Source organism: Exophiala viscosa (assembly GCF_022695815.1).
Source record: "Exophiala viscosa unplaced genomic scaffold EDD37scaffold_6, whole genome shotgun sequence".
Taxonomy (NCBI): domain Eukaryota; kingdom Fungi; phylum Ascomycota; class Eurotiomycetes; order Chaetothyriales; family Herpotrichiellaceae; genus Exophiala; species Exophiala viscosa.
In genome coordinates this window covers 1,318,435-1,336,674 of record NW_026944358.1, presented here as the reverse complement: position 1 = coordinate 1,336,674, position 18,240 = coordinate 1,318,435, and the positions used below count along the sequence as shown (strand labels likewise).

The window sequence follows — 18,240 nt, the reverse complement described above, 5'->3', positions numbered from 1 at the left end:
GAGACGTGTATCAGCGTTTTCATAGATGTTGCGCCTGCTGGACAGGCTGGGCGCTTTGTCAAGGAATGCTAGGCTCCTTCATCGGGGGATGTAAGTTGAATTTATTGGTAGAGATCATCGTCGATATCGAGGTCGTGGTCAAACACTCGGATCATGCCTCCGTGGGTCAATTGCTATTGTTTACATTCTGGTTACCACTGAAACCGGCCGGCAGGGCCTAGGAAGTCCCCTGTCGCAGCTTTCAGGGCCAGCTGCGGCTAAGTTATGTCATTTGAGAAGCCTGCGACGCTTAGAGCAGCATGACAATGACGCTGTCAAGAAGCGGGCCCTTTCGAGGCAACGGAGATACAGTACTCCATCGGCGCTTGGAGCTTCCCTGGCCGCCCGATGTACACCAGCACTTCTTCAGCCTTTGACCGTACGGAGCATACTGTTCAGCATATTCATCTAATATCCGCCTGCCGTGCTGCTGCCTCATAAAAGATTGCCTCGAGGTTTGTGTTGCGCGACCAGAGCGCAAGCCTTCAAGGCTTGGACGAACTGTAGCACGGAACAAGACCTACTTGATCTGAGCACGCGAGCCTCCCACCATGTCTACACGAACGGTTATACCCATCTTGGTGGGAATGATGCTGCTGACTGGCTGCGCCAACACGATCCTCACAAAATACCAAGATCAACAGTGCGTACGAAACTGCTCAGACAAAGATGTCAACCATCACAGGACGTTTGAGCAGCCTGTCATTCAGACGTAAGCTCCATGCGCCCCCAAGGTCTACACCATAATTAACTCTGCCAGCGTACAAATGTTCATTGGCGAAATGGGCTGTTGGATAGTGATGCTCGGCTTCTGGCTCTATCGCTACTTGATCCTCTCGTCCCGCGGCGATGCACCACTCCTATATCAACCGGTAAATACGGACGAAACAGAAGAAGAGGATGATGGTGACACAGTCCGTCCCAACTCGCGAGGCGCTGCGACGCCTGTCCTGAAGCCTCTCCTACCAAACACCGACGATCGAATCCCACTCACCGGATGGAAGGTAGTCTTGTTGGGACTTCCAGCTTGCTGCGACATTGCCGGAACCACTCTCATGAATGTGGGACTGCTTTTTGTTGCAGCCTCCATATACCAGATGACGAGGGGAGCATTGGTCATGTTCGTGGGCCTATTCAGCGTTTGGTTCCTGAAGCGAAAGCTTTTTCTTTACCATTGGCTATCCCTTGTCATTGTGGTTCTTGGTGTTGCCATTGTCGGCCTCGCTGGTGCCATATATTCTGGGGACAAGAACACTCCTGCTCCGGGTGAAGATAACAGCGTGCTTTTGCACGATGCATTGCTCAGCATGCGAGACGTGGTCGCACAAGCAGCCGAGCCAGCAGTTCTTCGAACCGTTCTAGGTATCTTCCTGATTGCCTTTGCGCAGATCTTTACGGCAACACAGTTCTGCCTCGAGGAATGGATTCTCGAACATTACGCTTCGGAACCGTTGAAAGTCGTAGCGTGGGAAGGCTTATTCGGCTTCACCGTCACTGTTTTGATACAAATCATTCTACACTTCTCGGTTGGTGTCACCAAAAGTGGAAGGCACGGCTACTTTGATGCCGAAGAGGGGTATCGACAGGTCTTTACGAACCGGGCAATTGGACTGTCAAGCCTTGCAATCATGGTCTCGATTGGCGGTTTCAACTTTTTCGGTCTGTCTGTGACACGGACTATTTCTGCGACTTCTCGGTCAATCATTGATACCTGCCGGACCCTTTTCATCTGGATAGTCTCCCTTGGCTTGGGTTGGGAAACGTTCAAATGGCTGCAAATTGTGGGATTTGCCCTGGTAAGTGCTCAAAATGTTATCGTGATTCACCTCAGCTGATTTTGTGCAGTTGGTATACGGCACTTTCATGTTCAACGATCTTGTGAGGCCGCCTATCAAAGCTTGTCTACCCAAAAGGCAAGAGTTGGAAGAGCGTGGTGAGCTCTTACCAGAGGAACCAATCGAACATATGTAGTATGGACCTAAATATCCTGGGCGACTCTGATCGTCTTTTCTTCCCTTGTACCTGCACTCTCCTGTTCGACATCACTTCTACCGATGAAATCGAGCAGCCTTGCTTTGCCCTTGCTTATTTTTCTTCACGACGCGCACGCAAAACCAGCCGGACCGGTTGCTACCAGAAGCACACAATCAGTTGTGTCGAAATGCAGGTTCCCCTTTTTTCGTCGTTAATTTCATGTCGACAGCAGCCGGGCCGGTTCTGCTACACTGGGGCTGATCTCTGTGCTTCCAGCATGTAAGGCATGACAATTAAAGTCTGCATACACCCTTTCAATCTCATTGTCCATATATTCATGCAGTGTCACTAACCTTGGCTTTTCCGATATCTGCTGCACCGGCCAGAAATGGATTCGACGCAAGGGATGAAATTTCCACAACCCACCAACGTGAACGTGGCTGGATACACCTTTTTGGCTGTGGCGGGACGATCCCGAGTTACACAAAGCTGTTCCTGACTTCAACATGCAAGGGCTGAGATGAATTGCGATCCAGGCAAGCGGATGGCTGCACAAGAGTGCTGGACCGACGCCATGACAGTTGCATTTGCAATGCGCGTCGTCGCGCTGGGGTCGGACTCGATTTCCCCAAGCGATATATGTCTCACATCACCCTGTGTCGACTTTTCTCGTCGCATACTTACTCGACAAAGTCCGCACCATAACGACGGAGCAGCTTATGGCTCTCACAAACCTTGAGATGGCACCACAGCAAGCACGCCCGACGGTGAGCCTCACACACAGCATTGGTGCGGAACCGATCACCCCTCCTACAACACCTCCACTGGCTTTTCCCAAAGCCGATTCCAAATCGGGACTCTCGAGAATCCTGCGACGCTCGCGCTCAACGAGGTCGAAGCATGGAGACAGTCAGACCACGACTCCGATGATCAATTCTAGACCCTCGGTGGCTGAGATGAAAGCCCCATTTCCCCTTCTTCTTCCGCAGTCTCCTTCCCTTACAGAAGATGCTCCCTCCGTCACAGCTTCGTCGTCAAGTCTACGCCGAATGTCCATAAGCTATAATAGCCTCCGTGCTCTCGCCCAACAACATGCCGCTTCGAGCCCCGCCAGGAGCTTATTGCCGAGTCCCATTACAAGAGAGCCGCACAACGATGGACAGTCATACTTCATGTTTCAGGATTCTTGGGAGCAAACGTCGACTTCTAAGGAAGAACTTGTCGACAACTTACAGATTGTGTCACACTATTGCAACGAGGAACCGGCCGAAATTTCGAACGATACCCCTTCCATTCGCGATTTTGCATCAAGCGACGATGAGCAAAGCACGGCATCCGAGTCCGTACCCGTCACGCCTTCTGACCACGGCTATCCAGAAGCATTCTGCTCCAGCGAGTCCGGATGGCTGGCAAACACGACCTCTCGTGACGAACGTCAGCGAAGATTCAAGTCAAGGTATTACCAAGTCGTCCAACGTCCTTGGACAGAGGGATGCACTGAAGGTGGGGACGAAGAAGTGGTAATGCACATTCAATACCTTGCGGACTGGATTAGACTGACATGTGTAGATGGTTGCCACGATCCTGGTTGGGCTCGGCAAGCCAAAGATCGTGCAAATCCACCGTCCCTCTTCGAGGCCAACAAGCCCGTCATCCCCCGTCAAATATCAACCTGTCCCTACAACACCAGTACAGCCACCTGCAGAGGTTTCCGCATTCAGCCCTTATGACACCCCAGGCGACGTACCTCTACTAGAGTCCCAGCTGTGCAAAGCAGTCAGCCCGCGTCCAGATATTGCCACAACATCACCAAGCAGTCTTATACCCCCGCCTCTGCGCCTTACGCGGCGTATGTCCAGCATATCAGACAGTAGTATATTCAGCGCCACTCTGCAACGATTGCATGGGTTGGGCGACCCCTTTACGATGTCACCACGGAGGTCTCGAAGCAGTGGCACTTCGTTATCGTTCTCCTCAAGGTGGACAACAGCACAAGCACCAACTAAAAGGGACTCGTATCAGTGCGTGTCTCCTACCCACAAAGTTGCAATGTGGTCGAAATGCCGGAGGGTAGAAAGAGCCATACGGGCTGTTACCAGAGCCGTCGACAGTTTCCCTGACGGCATGCTTCGTCTGGATTCTCCGCCGATTCTTGATATCAGACGTGCAGGCGTTTCAGATCGTACATATATTGATGCTTTCCACAAGATATTTCCAATGGCGCCAGCGCTGCTACTTTCTGCGCTGACCGCATGGATCCTTGTAGACATCTACTTCTCCGACTTGAAGGATCAGATGAGGCCAATGGAGCGAGATCGGGCTCGTACGGAAGCCCTGAATGAAGGTCTGCACCGAATACCTGACAAGGCTAGAGAAATGTTAGGTATTGGGTTAGGGGATACGACATCGATCCAGCTAAATGAGTATATGCTGAGCAAACGGGCCGGTGCGCTGCAATTCAGCATAAGCGTCGTCGGGCAGCGCCTGATCGAGGCACTAAGAGGTTCTTGGGACGAAGATATCTGGCGATCTCTGAGAGTCTTGGTGGAAGTGATTGAAACAAGTCCACAGCCCTGGTAATCAATTCGGCCAAAGACGATTTATTGATAGCCGCTCATCAGTGATCACCGTAATGACACCCTGACATCCAGTCCTGTTTGATTCAATGCCCATGCATTTTCCACCTTCCATTCCTTGTCGGGGTGCGCCAACTCGATCTTGAACTTCAAGAACAAGGCCGAAACAAGTTTGTGCAGCTCGAGCAACGCAATGTTTTTGCCCAAACACGACCGTTTGCCCGCACCAAACGCTAGGAGGCTGTGTTCCATACTCTTCGTGTCTCGCTCTTTCTCGGTCAACCACCGGCTTGGGTTCCAGCTTTCAGCGTCCGCTCCAAAGACGGTGGGACTCCTGTGGATCACCCACGGATTGATCCCAACCACGGTTCCTGATGGGAGATACGTCTGCGATCCATCCTCGTCTTGTAGCGTCAAACCCTCACGGGGGACGATCCGTTCCAAGGGCAGCGACAAGGCGGGATTCATTCTCAGTCCTTCCTTAACCACAGCGCACAGATATGGTAGGTTTTGCTGAGTTTCGGCCCACGTCGGACATGGACTGGAGATCTTGCCTGTCTTTGCAGCAGTATCGAGTTCGTCCCTCAAGTGGGAAAGCGAAGCAGGATTCTTCAGCAGATGGTAAAAGATTGCTCGGAGCGTGGAGGCGATGGTGTCACTACCGGCATTGATGTTCATCTGTTCGCAAATGGAGTTAGTATTTTCTGTTGCGGATACAATCGCGTCCGAAGACGTAGAACTCACGAAGAGATACGACAGAATTTGCGCGTCCGTCAAGGCCTGGTTCCCACCGGCTTGCTCTTTCCTGACCTTCAAGAACCTGCTGAGGAAATCGGGCTTGTCTAGGGACTCGTTGTTATCCAAACCGCCCTGCTCCAGATCCCTCAACCTCTCCTTCAACAGTCCCTGGGCGAAGATCAAGATCGGGGAGCTTACAGCCTTCCGGAAATAGCGCACATATATCGGGTTCTTGCCCAAGACTGCCTCATCCAGCCACGGCATCTGTCCCAGGACACTAAAGTATAGAAAGTTCGCGCCGATGGCGTCAATGATTCCATCTACGTCGGAGCCCGACTCGATGAAGCCCAGTCGCCGGCTGAAAGTAAGCTCTCCGATCACGTCGAATGCGAAGAATTGGATGTATCGTCCGAGATCCAGCACTTGACCGGACGACTTGCCGCGTGCGAAGCGGTCCTCGAGTACACCCAGGAAGACATCTGTGGTCCGGTCGACAAGCTCCTCGTACTCTACTAGCGTGCTCAATGAATAAGCATGCGCGATCAAACGTTTGGACCTTGCATGTTCGTTCTCGTTGGTCTCGGCCACCAGGCTGGCTGCTCGTTTGCCGTTCACGATATTCTGGAATACGCTGTAAAAGTCCGACTTTACAAGGCCTTTACCGATTCCATATATCTGTGGGATGTAGGCTTGTGACCCACTGACCGAGACACAGTCGGGACCAAGGCGCACGAGATTGCCATATCGCTTGTGTAGCTTGAGATGTTCTTCGTGGGCATTTCGCTTGTAGACGAGCCGCGTTCGATAGAGATTGGTAAATCGGGCAAACACTGGGCCAGGGATGCTTTTGAGGAAGAGGTAGTTTCTGAGAAGAGATACCAGGAACACAATAGGAAGCAGATACAATAGGAGTGCGTGCAACATGATCAGAAGAAGATAATTGAGTCCACAACCTATTGTCCGGCTGTTAGTTTTATTGCTCCAGCGTCCATGGAATTTCAAAAGTATGAATCGTCATCGATGAACTCCAATGAGATTTGTTCCAATTCATGAATGGAATCATCGGCCCGTCTTCCGCAGACTCGCCCGTTGAAATTTACGCAACATGAGTGTGCTGGAGGACAAGCAGCGTGAACGCGTATCGGGGGCCTTCCCCGCCATCCGGGCCATTTGCGGATATCAGAAAGAGGGCGGAACATTTTCCGCCGGTCAACGGTTGGTGCCCCCAAGTTTGAGGCTTGGGCGCCAGAGTCATGGCGATGAGCTGGACTGCGCCCGAATATTCACCGATGGTATTCACAATCTCGACTAGTTGCCGTGTTGCGATGGCAGCAATGCTGGCCGATAACTTACGGCTACTCTACGACCTCTGAGATTCGAGGTCCTGAGGCACTGAGGCGGAACGGGATTGAAACATCTTTCCGTGCCGTCAATTTCGATTCACCTTTGTTCTTCAAGTTGCCAATTCTGCGGATAAATATACGGCACATGGGCATGAGATGTCAGGGATGTCTGTTCAGATCATGATCTCAACTATTGTTCATGTGCCAGCTTCGGCGTTTTACTCGTGGTGATAGTGGTCTTTGTTCAGTGCAAGAGTGCTATATGAGATATCTTCCAATCTTCTATGGTTCCTTGCCAATAGCGATGGCACAGCTCCGAGCATGGTGTTTCTGCCCGATCAGCAAGCGCAGCTGCTAGTGGCCTTGTGCCGATAGCGCTCGCCATCGCAAGGAGCAGGAAGAGCAACGAGACATGGGATAGAATGGTGATGATTAGCAATGCGGACAAATTGAGCGGCGTGAAAGATCTAGCTGGCTTATTCTCAGAGTACAGGAGCGAGACGCAGACCATGCACGCTCTTAAGTAGGGAAGTCCACATGAAGAGGTGACGACCTCACAATCCCAAAGCAGAGGCAAGAGTATAGACAGCGGGCATTACTATCATCATTAGCCTTTGGTCGAGCCAGAGATCGGTGCAGGCATAGCCTTTATCAGTTCTGAAACCTTTCACCGAGGCGACGATGGATCCAGTTTTTATGATAGTGCACGGTGCAATCGTTCATGATGGTAGTGTCAAGAGATGATCTAAGCGCGATTCTGTAGTCGTTCCCTACCTCGCAACTGCACAGACTCTTTCTCCGAAGCTCGTGAACACAAAATACATGAGCTTATATCAACATTGAACCTTCTCCTACCACCCTTCCTGGGACTGTCACATGGAGGCCATTAAGCCCATCAGAGTAACGCTAATAGCAGGCTTTCCAGTCATTCCTGGCATATTACGGGCGCGGTTGGCGACGGCGAGGTTTTAAGTCGGGGGTAAACAACGATGACAGAAGCGATAGGATCAGGTTATCTCACACAATCAACGATCTTAGCTGGACTGCTTCAGAATATCCGCAATGCTACTTTTCGCATGGCGTTGGCCTGTGCAACATTCCCAGTAAGATCCCTTTTGGAGCGACAGTCTCTTTGGTTGCTATTCAGGGGACTCATGCTGGCGACCCAGCGCTCCTTCAAGTTGGGTTGTGGACATCACATTTGCTGTACATTCATGAGTATATGGCAGGCTCTTCAACATCCACCATTCAAGGCTCCGTCCAGTCGACTTGCTCTGTCACTGGTGCACCTCCATCTTTCGTATAGGAGACTTTGAGCCGTAACCGAAGCTTTGGAGGAAGTGACTAGGCGAACTGTTAGTGACACGAATACACTTGAAGGAGATGGCCGAACTCACCCCTGTGGCCGCCACGATTTTCATGGGTTGTGTGGCCTCGTCACCAGCATCGAGCGTGCTCTTGTTGATAGCTTGCAATGTCAATTTTTGACTCTTTGGGACCGCTGCCTGTAGTCCAACACCTGTCAATTGTCCAAAACTGGAGGTATTCTTGAAACGTGCAAGGGTCTGTATTCCAGCACTGCTCCTCGATACGTGTATCGAGACCTGCAGACCATTCTTGTTGTAGACCGGATGTGCCGGTGTACCAGAAGGAGCAGGGCTGGCGCTCTTGGCTGTGCCGTGACTGAACAAGTCCATGATGGAATCTGTATTTGAGGGCGGTGGTGAACTCTTCGTTTGTGGCGGAGGACTTGACACCGAGGGATTGCCACCGAGAATGTCTGCGAGCAAATCTGCCGTTTGCTGCTGGCCGTTGAGTGTTGCACTGGCATCCACCGCCGGAAGATCTGATCCACCCATAAGATCCAGCAGCATGTCCGACTCGGTTGTTTTCGAGACTTTAACATTTGTCTTCGTCTTCAGAGTCTTCCTCTTGTCCTTGGCCGGAGTGGCCGCCGGACCAAAAACCCTTTGTTCCTCTTTGATTTCTGGAGGGGGCATTCTTTCGAGAACGCCTTTTCGGATCGAGTCGTACCCAAAGAGGTTGCCATATTCAACAGCACGTTGTTGGATTTCGACACTTAGGTCAGACGCCCTTGATTGCATTAATCGCCGTATTCTTTCGATTTGTGACGGTTCGGACATCCTTGTCGTAAGCTTCATAGCAGACGTGATGATGAACTCGGTTACAACCTGGTTAGCGTAAGTCGAATTGAGGATGGTCTGATACAGATCCACAATGTCACTCTCCTTGACTTCTTTCACCAGTTCTTCCTCCTCGTAGGACCCTCCTCGAAGCAGTGCGTCTCCGTACTCGCCAATGACCCAAACACCAGACAAAGTAAGTGCTTCCTGCGTGATGTCGGATTTGAGTGCAGCATATAGCTTTTGCACGGAGTAGGTCTGCTGATCTGGGGATGTGGCAATGAGCCGAATAAAGGATGACAAAATCTGCTCCTTGACGTAGTTTCCTGCAAGCTTAACGACCCTCAGCATTGTATCAATGTGCCAACGCTTGTTGGGAGCATATCGATCTGCTGCGATACCAATCTGTGTTGTGATGACCGACTTGAACTCATTATCGGCCACTTCCAAGAATGCCAACAATTCTCGTATGAGTACCCGGACATTGTCTTCACGGATCAGTGTGAAACTGAGATCCAGCGCTCTTCGCCGTATCGAGATGTCCGGATCCCTCAAGCATTCCAAAATTGTATTTCGATGTCGCTGAACAGCATTTGGTTCGATGGCGACAACTTTGATCAGTGTGTTGAGAGCCACATAGCGGATGTTGTTGTCTTTGTTGGCCAGGAACTTGCCCAGGATATTCACGCCCAAGACACGCAAGCCGGAATCGGCCTCAATGTCGAGGATGGTCAATACGGCCTCGTATAGAATCGCGTTGCCCACGTTCTTTGTGGATTCCGTGTTTGTGGCGACCTGTGCCAAGATGTCGTTCATCTGCTCACTGCTCGTGGCGTCCCCTCTACCAAGGACCCTGAGAAGTCTCAATATCTTGACTTGCAGGAACGGGTCCGTTACCCCTGAGACGTCGTGCTCCGGAGTGTACCCCGAGGAGGTCAGAGTTTTGATTGTGCGCACAAGATGGTTAACGACAGGGCGGAAACTTTCCACGACGCCTTCTTCGCCACCTTCGGCTTCGTCTGCCTCACACAAGCTGCTTATCAATGTAATGCCGCATAGCAGGACTCCGTGATTCCTGTCCTGCAAGAGCAGCTTGGCCTTCTCGAGGAAATGTTCTTGCAGATCTGGCACTTTTCTGCAAATCCGCATTGCGCACAATGCGGCTTTCCGGCGAATGTAGGGGTTGGCGGTTGAAATGAGGGTCTCGATTTCGGGAAAGAGATCTCTTGACATCTCCACGGACGCGATGTTGCCGAGGGTACAAAGGGCCAGGCCGACAACATATTGGTTGGAATGGTTCAGGTCACTATCACCGGTCAGTAGATGCCAGTATGGTGTTATGTTCTGCGAACTTCTTCAGAGAGTTGGTGACCAATGTAAGAACTTCTTGATTCTCGTCCAGCAAAAGCATAGTCCCGAGATAGCCTAGTCGTTTGTCCGCAAACCGAGGAGATGCAAGGAGCTTGAGACATTCGATCTGACCGAAATGCGTTCGCTCGCCGAGAGTGAAGAGGTATAGCAGTTTGGCGACATTGTTGCGTCTGTGAATAGTAAGAAATTGATTCGTGGAATGGCGATTGGAATCGTGACCTTATGTTTGAATCTCCGCTCTCTTCTCGAAAGCTCGCTCTTATGGCCGCGCTTTCCTTCTGCACAACAGCGCGCTCGTCGGCGATGGTCTTGGAGGCTCGCACGTTCCGAATGAACTGTTTGACTAGCAGAGACTCAGATTGGCTTAATCGACTGTTCCTTCGAAGCACTCACGAGAAGTCATGTTGGATGAGCTGACCCTAGAGGGGTCAAGCAGGCTGTCACTCGCTCATGAAAAAAAAAGGAGGTTGTCAACAGTATCGTATGGAAGACCGATCCTGGGGAGTTGCTCCCATCTATCAGTACGGTGAAGATGGATAAGTGGCTTTCTGGAAGAAATCCTGCGATGCAGTTAGGGTGCATGATCACCGAGACACGACTTCATGAGACCGCAGGAAGGTGGCCTTGGGTGTCGCCCAATCGGAGACCAAGTCCTGCCAAGTCCGGAATCACGTACACAGTAACTTACAAAAGACACGCTCGACTCGCTGCGGGAGATAAACAAGGATGACTAGGTACCAAGTGACTACTACTATGGTATGTTTTCATATGAGACGATTAATCTGTTGTTACTTACTCTGGGAATGGAAACATCTCGCTAGGACATAGATTGTCAACCCACATATACTCGGGGATCGGGACAAGTGCAACACCTGAACCCTCTTAGGCGCCAGCGAGACTGCTCACCGTTGCGGTGCGGCGGATACCCTCCACTTCAGGACAGATTCCCAGATGTTGCCATGTGTTCAGAGCGATGGCATGATTGTCAGGCGTATACCTGTGGTATGGGAGGCATTGCTGTCGGTATCTAGTTTGCTTCGTTCCTCGTATTTCGTCCACAGTACTACAAGCGAACTGATAAACTTACGTTGCGGGTGCAAATCAGTGATTACTGCCAAGTCTGACGTCGATTACACAACACTACTGTACCATGCCCTGCGTGGCCCTGCTGCACACCAGTAAAAGACCCCTAAATTTGGATCCAATTCAGGACCTTCTCTCGCATTCGGATATACTTGTCCCGGAGCAATTCACCCATATTATTTCCTACCTGTAAACTGCAAACCATGGACAGAATCTCGTCAACAGCCCTCTCCTATCGATAATCCTCAATCGGAACATCAATATACCTGTCGTAACATGGCGACACCGTCCCAATCCTCAGACGGCGAGGGACATCTTCTCCGTCCTCGACCCTTGAGAGCCTTGCCGGAAGCCTTGCGCAGCGCCGGGGCCCAGGGCGTCAACGGCTTTGCTGATGCCCCTTCCAGCATATCTAGGTAATCTTGTCCACTCCGACAGGGTTCTTCCTGTGCTAATGTTGTTGACAGTGGACGTTCGACGCCCGTCCCTCAAGATGCTCCTCCCTCAGTACAATCCATCTCATCTGCACGTAAGCAGGCGCGAGCCCAAGCGAAACATCGGCTCTTCCACACTATCAACTATAAGCCTCGCGTTTCTCATTTTGACCCACGCAGCGACTACCGCGATTTCAGAGGCTTCTTCGTCCTTTTCTGGATCAGTCTGACCATCATGTGCATTACCACCGGTCTGAGGAACATCAAAGAGACGGGACACCCCCTTCGAGTCCAGGTCTACGCATTACTCTCCCGCAATGTGGTGTCATTGGGCCTGAGTGACGCCGCCATGGTAGGAAGTACTGCTATCAGTCTGTTCATCCAAAAGATGGTGCGCGGGCGCACCGGAGTGCTGCGATGGCGAAAAGCTGGCATTTGGATACAGAGCATATACCAGGTGCTTTGGCTATCATTATGGGTGGAATGGCCCTTCCTTCTTGGGTGGACTTGGACGGCGCAAGTCTTTTTTGCCCTGCATACCCTAACTTTTCTCATGAAGATGCATTCCTACGCTTTCTACAACGGCCACTTGAGTGAGACAGAAAGACGCCTGCAAGAGCTGGACAAGCCCGAAACGGCCGATCGTCACAAAGCCGTTATATATCCCAGCTCACCGGCACGTCTGCAAGAACAACAGCAAGACGAATCGTCGGATGAGGGCGACTCGGTCGAGGAACTTTCCCAACTGCGACAGGACCTGGCCACAGAACTGACCTCTCCTCTTGGCCAGGTCACTTATCCCCAGAATTTGACGCTATACAACTATGCCGACTACATCCTATGTCCGACCCTTTGCTATGAACTGGAGTATCCACGCACGGCAAATATCAATTGGTTTGAGCTTTTCGCAAAGACCTTGGCTGTCTTCGGCTGCATTTTTCTCATGATCACTGTCAGCGAGGAATTTATCACCCCGGTCCTGGCCGAATCAGCCATCCGGCTTCGCTACCTCAACACCTTTTCGGACAAGGCACTCGTTCTAGCCGAGACTACCAGCATGTTGCTGTTCCCCTTCATGATCATCTTCCTCCTCGTCTTCCTCGTCATCTGGGAGTATATCCTTGGCGCCTTTGCCGAGATTACCTGTTTTGCAGATCGACACTTCTATTCGGATTGGTGGAACAGCAGCGACTGGCTTGAATTCTCCCGCGAATGGAACATCCCTGTCTACCATTTCCTCCGGCGGCACGTCTTCTTTTCCTCCAAGACATACCTCTCCACCTCCGCCGCCATGACCATCACCTTTCTGATCAGCGCCCTTGGTCACGAACTCATCATGGGCTGTATCACCAAGAAGCTTCGCGGCTACGGCTTCATTGCCATGATGTTGCAACTTCCAATCGTCGCTCTGCAGCGGAGTCCGCTCATTCGCGGTCGGTGGGTGTTCAACAACGCAGCGTTCTGGTTCAGCATGATTCTGGGCCTGAGCGGCATGTGCAGCCTGTATGTCTTGGTATGAGGCGGCTGGGCAGAGGTTTCTCAAGATGCCTACCAACTAATTGGAACCGGCCGTGCCAAACAGGTGCTGGGCAGTAATGTCCGACAGAGATTCGATCAACCCTCCAACCCCTAATCTACCCACAACTACAAACATGTACTTCTAGGCGTTTGGCGAGATTCTCAGCGTGGTGACCATTCGGCGTGGAGAACATGGTACCCTATGATAGGCATGTGACTCAACATCTTTTTGCGGCTTGTATATAGAAGGTTGTTCCTAATCGGTACCATCGCTCATTTGTACAACATAGATACAGTCAATTAGCAGGAGACATCTGCAGACTTCTTCGTGAGCGCCATTGCACAAATATCAAGTCACCCGTCGGTATTATGGTTTGACAGAAAAGCATATCCAAGATAGGTGTTGTAAGTGGCATCAACGTGCCTTTGAGCCATATAAACATTGTATAGCATCGAGTATACTGTACCTTGGCTGAACGAGCTGTCGTCCACCGCCCAAAATGTTCAAATCCAATCTGCATATTCATATCCATGATTTCCTTCATAAGTCCATAAACGGCATGTATATACCCCGGTAAATGCTCCAGACCGATCCTTCAATGCAGCAGTTCCACTGACATGAATGTACAGAAACACCCAAGATAATGCTGACGCCGATCCCCCTTCAGAGCACATACTACCAATCACATCACCGTGCACCCGCCACTCCGAGCACGCCGACGACCTGTTCGGGGACCTCGACCGGCTGCATACTCCAGCCCACTGCCTTCATCACCAGTCGCAGTGTCTTGAGCGGCGCCATCCTCATCGTCTCGCACTCTGGTCTCAGCATCACGCGCCCGACGACGCCTCCGTCTTGAGCTCCAGCCGTGGCCAACAACGCCCACCTCTTCACTGGCGACCATCCACTCCGCCCATTTCTCTTCCAAGCGAGCTGCCGCGCCCCACCGACCGGTAACGCATCGCTTGTAGTGTTCTTCCACAGTCTGCTGCCAGCCATAAAACGCTTTGAGGTGGATGATCTGAGCAGGATACAGCAACTCCTGAACCTCGACCACCTTCCTGGTCTTCTTCTCCTCGCCATCAAAGCCCACCGCCTGAGTTTGTACCACTGATTTCTTGCGCCCTTGCATCACACGGCCATTGCCTTGCAGAACCTCACGCACGCCAGCCCAGGTAACATTCGCACAATCGAAAGCCACCAACTCCAGACCTTTCTTCGGGATATGGGACTTCTTGATGGTACTGCCACGTTTGCGAACTTGCTCAGAGGCTTCCATGAGCACCAAGTCCGAGATCCTGGTATTATCGAGACACATGGACTTGATCTCCGGACAAGCCTTGAGCAGTGGCAGAACTCCAATATCGCCCATCTGCTCACAGTAAGAAATGCTCAAGTGTTCCAGGGACTTTGCCGCTGGTGACTTGGACAGACTGATAAGGGTCGCATTCGTGAGTTGTTCGACCTCTTCCACCTCAAGATGATTTAGGCGATTGGTCGACTGTAGAAGATCCTCCAAGGCATCATCGGTCAACGCCGTGTTCTGGCACAAACGAAGGCCCTCGAGGTACGGAACATTGTAGGCAAGGGAGCTGACACCCTCATCCGTGAGACTTCGGCACCTTGAGATATCCAGGTGTCTTAACCTCCGTGGTGGCACCAACGGGCGGTCAGTTAACACGTCTCGCTCGGGATCAATGCCATGGACCATTATCTGCAGAGCTTCGTCGGTCAGGCTCTCACAATGTTGCAGGATGAGTCTCTCAAGGGTGTTACGTTGAAAGATCTCGAGCATGAAGTCGTTTTCGTCCAGACCTCTTACTTCGGACGCCCGGAGATCGCTCAAATTCGGACATGATTGAATGACTTTCTTCAGACCTTTCGTGTCGATCTGAGAGCACCAGTCAATGTTGAGCAACTCGAGTTGTGGGCAGTGGCAGGCAATGATTTTCATGGTCGCATTGTTGATGTTCTGCATGCTGGGCATGTTGATATGCAATAGTCTCGGATTTCTCAGCAAGAAGAAATGGATAGACGACCGCTCGATCTTGCAGCCCTCGATGCTGAAGGTTTCCAAGTTCCTGCACTCTTGATTTGTCATTCTCGTACCCAAGCTCAGCCATTGGTCTCGCAGCTGAACGCAGCCTCGCAGATTGAGGGTTTTGACAAAGGCTCCGGCCTTGAGCATGATCTTTACCAGGGCTTCGGATGTTATCTGTTGATAGTATGTCTGACAATCAAGGCTCGTCCATAACTGCCCATCAAAACACATATCATGCCAATCTTTTGAGACTGAAGAGATTCTGATCACTTCCTTCGGCGATAGAAAGCTTAGAACTTGTATCCTAAGCTCGCGAGGCAGATCTTTCCAGAAATTGAAGTCGGGCCGTCGTGGGAACGGCTTTTCAGAGATCTCGGGGAGCGGCGTGGAGAGAGGCTTGGAGGTACGAACATCGAGAGGGATGGAGACTGTCGTCACATCGTTGGGATCGAGCGCTCGCAGGCGGGAGTTTGCTTCGAAGTAGGACTGTTGGCTACCGGGAGTCCCGGGGGTGGTCGGTGCTGTGGAGAAGCCATTGGAAAGATGAGAACTATACGAGTTCGGCGGAGACAAGGAGTAGGTTGACACTGGAGAGTTGAGGGAAACGCAGGAGATGGAGGTTTTCTGGCCGGACTTGTAGACCTTCTCACTCGACCTCGTCCGACCCAATTTAGCAAGGGATGGGGAGGAAGACATGCGCTGTAGTCCTTGGAAAAACCTGTGACGGCCTTTCAGCTTCAGAGGCGGGTCGAACGCGGTGGTTGCTTCGATCATTGGGCTTGCGGGAGTCATTGGTCTAGGAGAGTCGATTTGGCGAGGTTGCGAGGCGGAGGATGTGGTGCTAATGATCGATATTGGTTCCATGATGTCAATCGTGATCGATCTTGGGATCCCGCAGATTTGAATGGAGTTGTACAGCACTCAATCTGGGAGGAGTAACCCCTCACCCCTTCAGAAGGGGATGTTCACGGGCATTCAGGTGAGGACGGAGAAGAGAGGCTGTTGCTGGACGAGAAGCAGGATATGCAACAAAGTAATGGCCTTGGTCAATGTAACAACAGTCAACAGTGAGGTCAGGCGAGCGAGGGGTGGTGGAAGTGCGTGCAGCAGCACAGGGCAGGGGATCAGCGAGGATCTGATTGTATTCAGGCAGCCCAACGAGAAACCCGCCGAGACAACAAGTAACTGGGCAGGACACGCAGTTGATACGAGTAATGATGGACAAAGTGTTTACCAGGAACGGGAAACAAGATGGACAAGGGTAGAGAGAGAGACACTATTACTATAGTAGTCTTCTGATGGTGGTTGATGGTGTGTAGAGCGAGGCACGGAAACGCCACGAGAGGGGTTGCCGCGGTGGTGGGTTCACCACTTATCGGGCTTATCGATTCCTCTCCGAACGGACCCAACTGGATGGCAGAATGCCGAGGATTCAAAGTGTCAGTCAGTCCGTCTAGAATGGCGCAAGCCGCCCAGGCGGGCCTCTTTTCTTGTCTTCGTCTCGCCCGGCCTATGGGTGGTCAATCATTTGCTGCTAGTGACCCATTCACCTGATCTTATCGCGTGCACAGAGTAGTCTACTTCAACAAAAGAGAGATAGCATACCAGAGACAGAGTCGTCAGCTTCCCTACCAACAGACCCACGAGAGGTTGGCATAAGAGATCGAGGATCCGTTGAAGCGACAGCCTGACCTTGCGGCCGTCCACCATACACATCCAAGGTACCATGTGCTTATAGCCATGGTTTCATAGTGGCCAGTAGGAGAACATTGACGGACTGTCGTCGGACCCTGCTTGCAGACGCACTCGCGTCGGCGTTGCATTAGCAGCCCATTTTCCGAGACTTCGTAAGTCATGAATTCTCTCCTGCAGCCAAAATGACATTGCGCTGTGGATTGATTTGTGATTTCCAGACCCCTTCATTATCCCACCATGTGGTCGGACAGAGTTCAAGTCGAAAGAGTTCTGTGTATGCCCACAACCCGCCCGCCCAGCATCTAGCGGTCCCGTTGCGAATGCATGTCTCGTGGCCGGACACTGGTGACTTGATCGCCTGTGAGAAGAGGGGCCAGCTGATGTGGGACTTGTGATAACAAGGAACAGGGTCTTTGACGCACATGTCCAGGTCCAGGCCTATTCCGCGATCTGCGAGATGCCGTATCGTTTGCGCTTAGTGGCTTCCGCGTCCATGCCAACACCGAGTAGAGGTGCGTATCGGCTCCCCTCAACTTGCAATCAGATTGGGATATTGTTGCTGCACATCCTTATCCGTATGGGATCGCTTGTCATTTCATGAATGACGTCGCTTTGCAGCTTCATGCTGCGAAATCGCCAATCTGAGAATGCTCGACCAAACTCGTGAATGGTATCTCGCTGAGAGTCAATCTTAAGAGACAGGTCTCTTCAGGCAGCAATCACGTTTATTAAACGTCAGGCGGGGGCCGGGATGGCAAATACGTGACTCTTGTTCAAAGTATCCTTGAATTGGAGCCAGGTTGGCGTCAAAGCCAAAATACCGAGGATTTAAGTTGTAGTGGGCAATGCTCCAGAAGCACCGCCGAACATGCCTTCCACGCTCGGAGTCTAGCCGATCAGGACCAGACACTACTCGTAGGTGTTTTGCTCGTCTCTCAATCCTCAGGAGGCTCTAGCGGTACAAGATCTTGCACCTTTTGCACGTCCCACCTGCCTTCAGTCCGTCGGCTTTGTGGACGTTCACTGTTTCGTGAATGGGCGGCACAGGTACGGTAGTTTGACATGCAGAAGGACGGAAATACCTAGAGTAGTACCCCGGAATCAACGAACTGAAACTCAAACCCCACAGCCTAAAGACCCTAGTGAGGCCTAGCCCAGGCTCGGGCTTGCAGGTCTGTGAACCGAGAACCTCCCGGAGGTATTTCTCACGTTCTCTTATCATAACCAAGACCCATGCGAACAATGTTATGCGACTTCTTGTCGTGGAGGACGTGTAATGGGAC

At 51.6% G+C, this 18,240-nt stretch overlaps 6 protein-coding genes across 6 annotated transcripts; 3 read left to right on the top strand and 3 right to left on the bottom strand.

Annotated features, from left to right (window-relative positions):
• Positions 1–268: 268 nt before the first annotated feature.
• EDD37DRAFT_443195 (uncharacterized protein) lies at positions 269–2,120 on the top strand. The gene is made up of 3 exons (XM_062812786.1): positions 269–751; positions 800–1,835; positions 1,885–2,120. The coding sequence occupies exons 1-3, from the start codon at positions 591–593 to the stop codon at positions 2,008–2,010; spliced, it is 1,323 nt and encodes a 440-aa protein (XP_062669773.1). The 5' UTR covers positions 269–590; the 3' UTR covers positions 2,011–2,120.
• A 633-nt stretch (positions 2,121–2,753) lies between these two features.
• EDD37DRAFT_610089 (uncharacterized protein) lies at positions 2,754–4,436 on the top strand (the record flags this gene model as incomplete). Its single annotated transcript, XM_062815178.1, has 3 exons — positions 2,754–3,533; positions 3,583–4,396; positions 4,429–4,436. The coding sequence occupies 3 exons, from the start codon at positions 2,754–2,756 to the stop codon at positions 4,434–4,436; spliced, it is 1,602 nt and encodes a 533-aa protein (XP_062669772.1).
• A 24-nt stretch (positions 4,437–4,460) lies between these two features.
• Positions 4,461–6,337, bottom strand: EDD37DRAFT_443188 (cytochrome P450 oxidoreductase). Its single transcript, XM_062812785.1, has 2 exons — positions 5,334–6,337; positions 4,461–5,267 (listed from the first exon to the last, which is right to left on the bottom strand). Exons 1-2 carry the CDS (start codon positions 6,249–6,251, stop codon positions 4,638–4,640), a joined length of 1,548 nt encoding a protein of 515 aa, XP_062669771.1. The 5' UTR covers positions 6,252–6,337; the 3' UTR covers positions 4,461–4,637.
• Positions 6,338–7,453: 1,116 nt separating this feature from the next.
• EDD37DRAFT_443101 (DNA II binding protein 1) lies at positions 7,454–10,922 on the bottom strand. Its single transcript, XM_062812782.1, has 6 exons — positions 10,864–10,922; positions 10,579–10,693; positions 10,405–10,528; positions 10,167–10,355; positions 8,068–10,120; positions 7,454–8,014 (listed from the first exon to the last, which is right to left on the bottom strand). Exons 2-6 carry the CDS (start codon positions 10,586–10,588, stop codon positions 7,919–7,921), a joined length of 2,472 nt encoding a protein of 823 aa, XP_062669770.1. The 5' UTR covers positions 10,589–10,693; positions 10,864–10,922; the 3' UTR covers positions 7,454–7,918.
• A 534-nt stretch (positions 10,923–11,456) lies between these two features.
• On the top strand, positions 11,457–13,593 carry EDD37DRAFT_443112 (sterol O-acyltransferase). Its single transcript, XM_062812783.1, has 3 exons — positions 11,457–11,684; positions 11,736–13,425; positions 13,488–13,593. Exons 1-2 carry the CDS (start codon positions 11,545–11,547, stop codon positions 13,219–13,221), a joined length of 1,626 nt encoding a protein of 541 aa, XP_062669769.1. The 5' UTR covers positions 11,457–11,544; the 3' UTR covers positions 13,222–13,425; positions 13,488–13,593.
• EDD37DRAFT_443145 (F-box and leucine-rich repeat protein 2) lies at positions 13,563–16,267 on the bottom strand. Its single transcript, XM_062812784.1, has one exon. It carries the CDS (start codon positions 16,124–16,126, stop codon positions 13,904–13,906), a length of 2,223 nt encoding a protein of 740 aa, XP_062669768.1. The 5' UTR covers positions 16,127–16,267; the 3' UTR covers positions 13,563–13,903.
• Between the last annotated feature and the right edge of the window lie 1,973 nt (positions 16,268–18,240).

Bases quoted from the DNA above. Each gene is read 5' to 3' on its own strand.
- EDD37DRAFT_443195 (XM_062812786.1), top strand. From the start codon at position 591: ATGTCTACACGAACGGTTATACCCATCTTGGTGGGAATGATGCTGCTG. The intron at 752-799 runs GTAAGCTCCATG...TAACTCTGCCAG, and splicing joins GAGCAGCCTGTCATTCAGAC to CGTACAAATGTTCATTGGCG. The intron at 1,836-1,884 runs GTAAGTGCTCAA...GATTTTGTGCAG, and splicing joins AAATTGTGGGATTTGCCCTG to TTGGTATACGGCACTTTCAT.
- EDD37DRAFT_443188 (XM_062812785.1), bottom strand. From the start codon at position 6,251: ATGTTGCACGCACTCCTATTGTATCTGCTTCCTATTGTGTTCCTGGTA. The intron at 5,268-5,333 runs GTGAGTTCTACG...ATTTGCGAACAG, and splicing joins AAATTCTGTCGTATCTCTTC to ATGAACATCAATGCCGGTAG.
- EDD37DRAFT_443101 (XM_062812782.1), bottom strand. The intron at 10,356-10,404 runs GTCACGATTCCA...TACTATTCACAG, and splicing joins AGCGGAGATTCAAACATAAG to ACGCAACAATGTCGCCAAAC. The intron at 10,121-10,166 runs GTTCGCAGAACA...GACCGGTGATAG, and splicing joins GTCACCAACTCTCTGAAGAA to TGACCTGAACCATTCCAACC.
- EDD37DRAFT_443112 (XM_062812783.1), top strand. From the start codon at position 11,545: ATGGCGACACCGTCCCAATCCTCAGACGGCGAGGGACATCTTCTCCGT. The intron at 11,685-11,735 runs GTAATCTTGTCC...TGTTGTTGACAG, and splicing joins GCCCCTTCCAGCATATCTAG to TGGACGTTCGACGCCCGTCC.
- EDD37DRAFT_443145 (XM_062812784.1), bottom strand. From the start codon at position 16,126: ATGGAACCAATATCGATCATTAGCACCACATCCTCCGCCTCGCAACCT.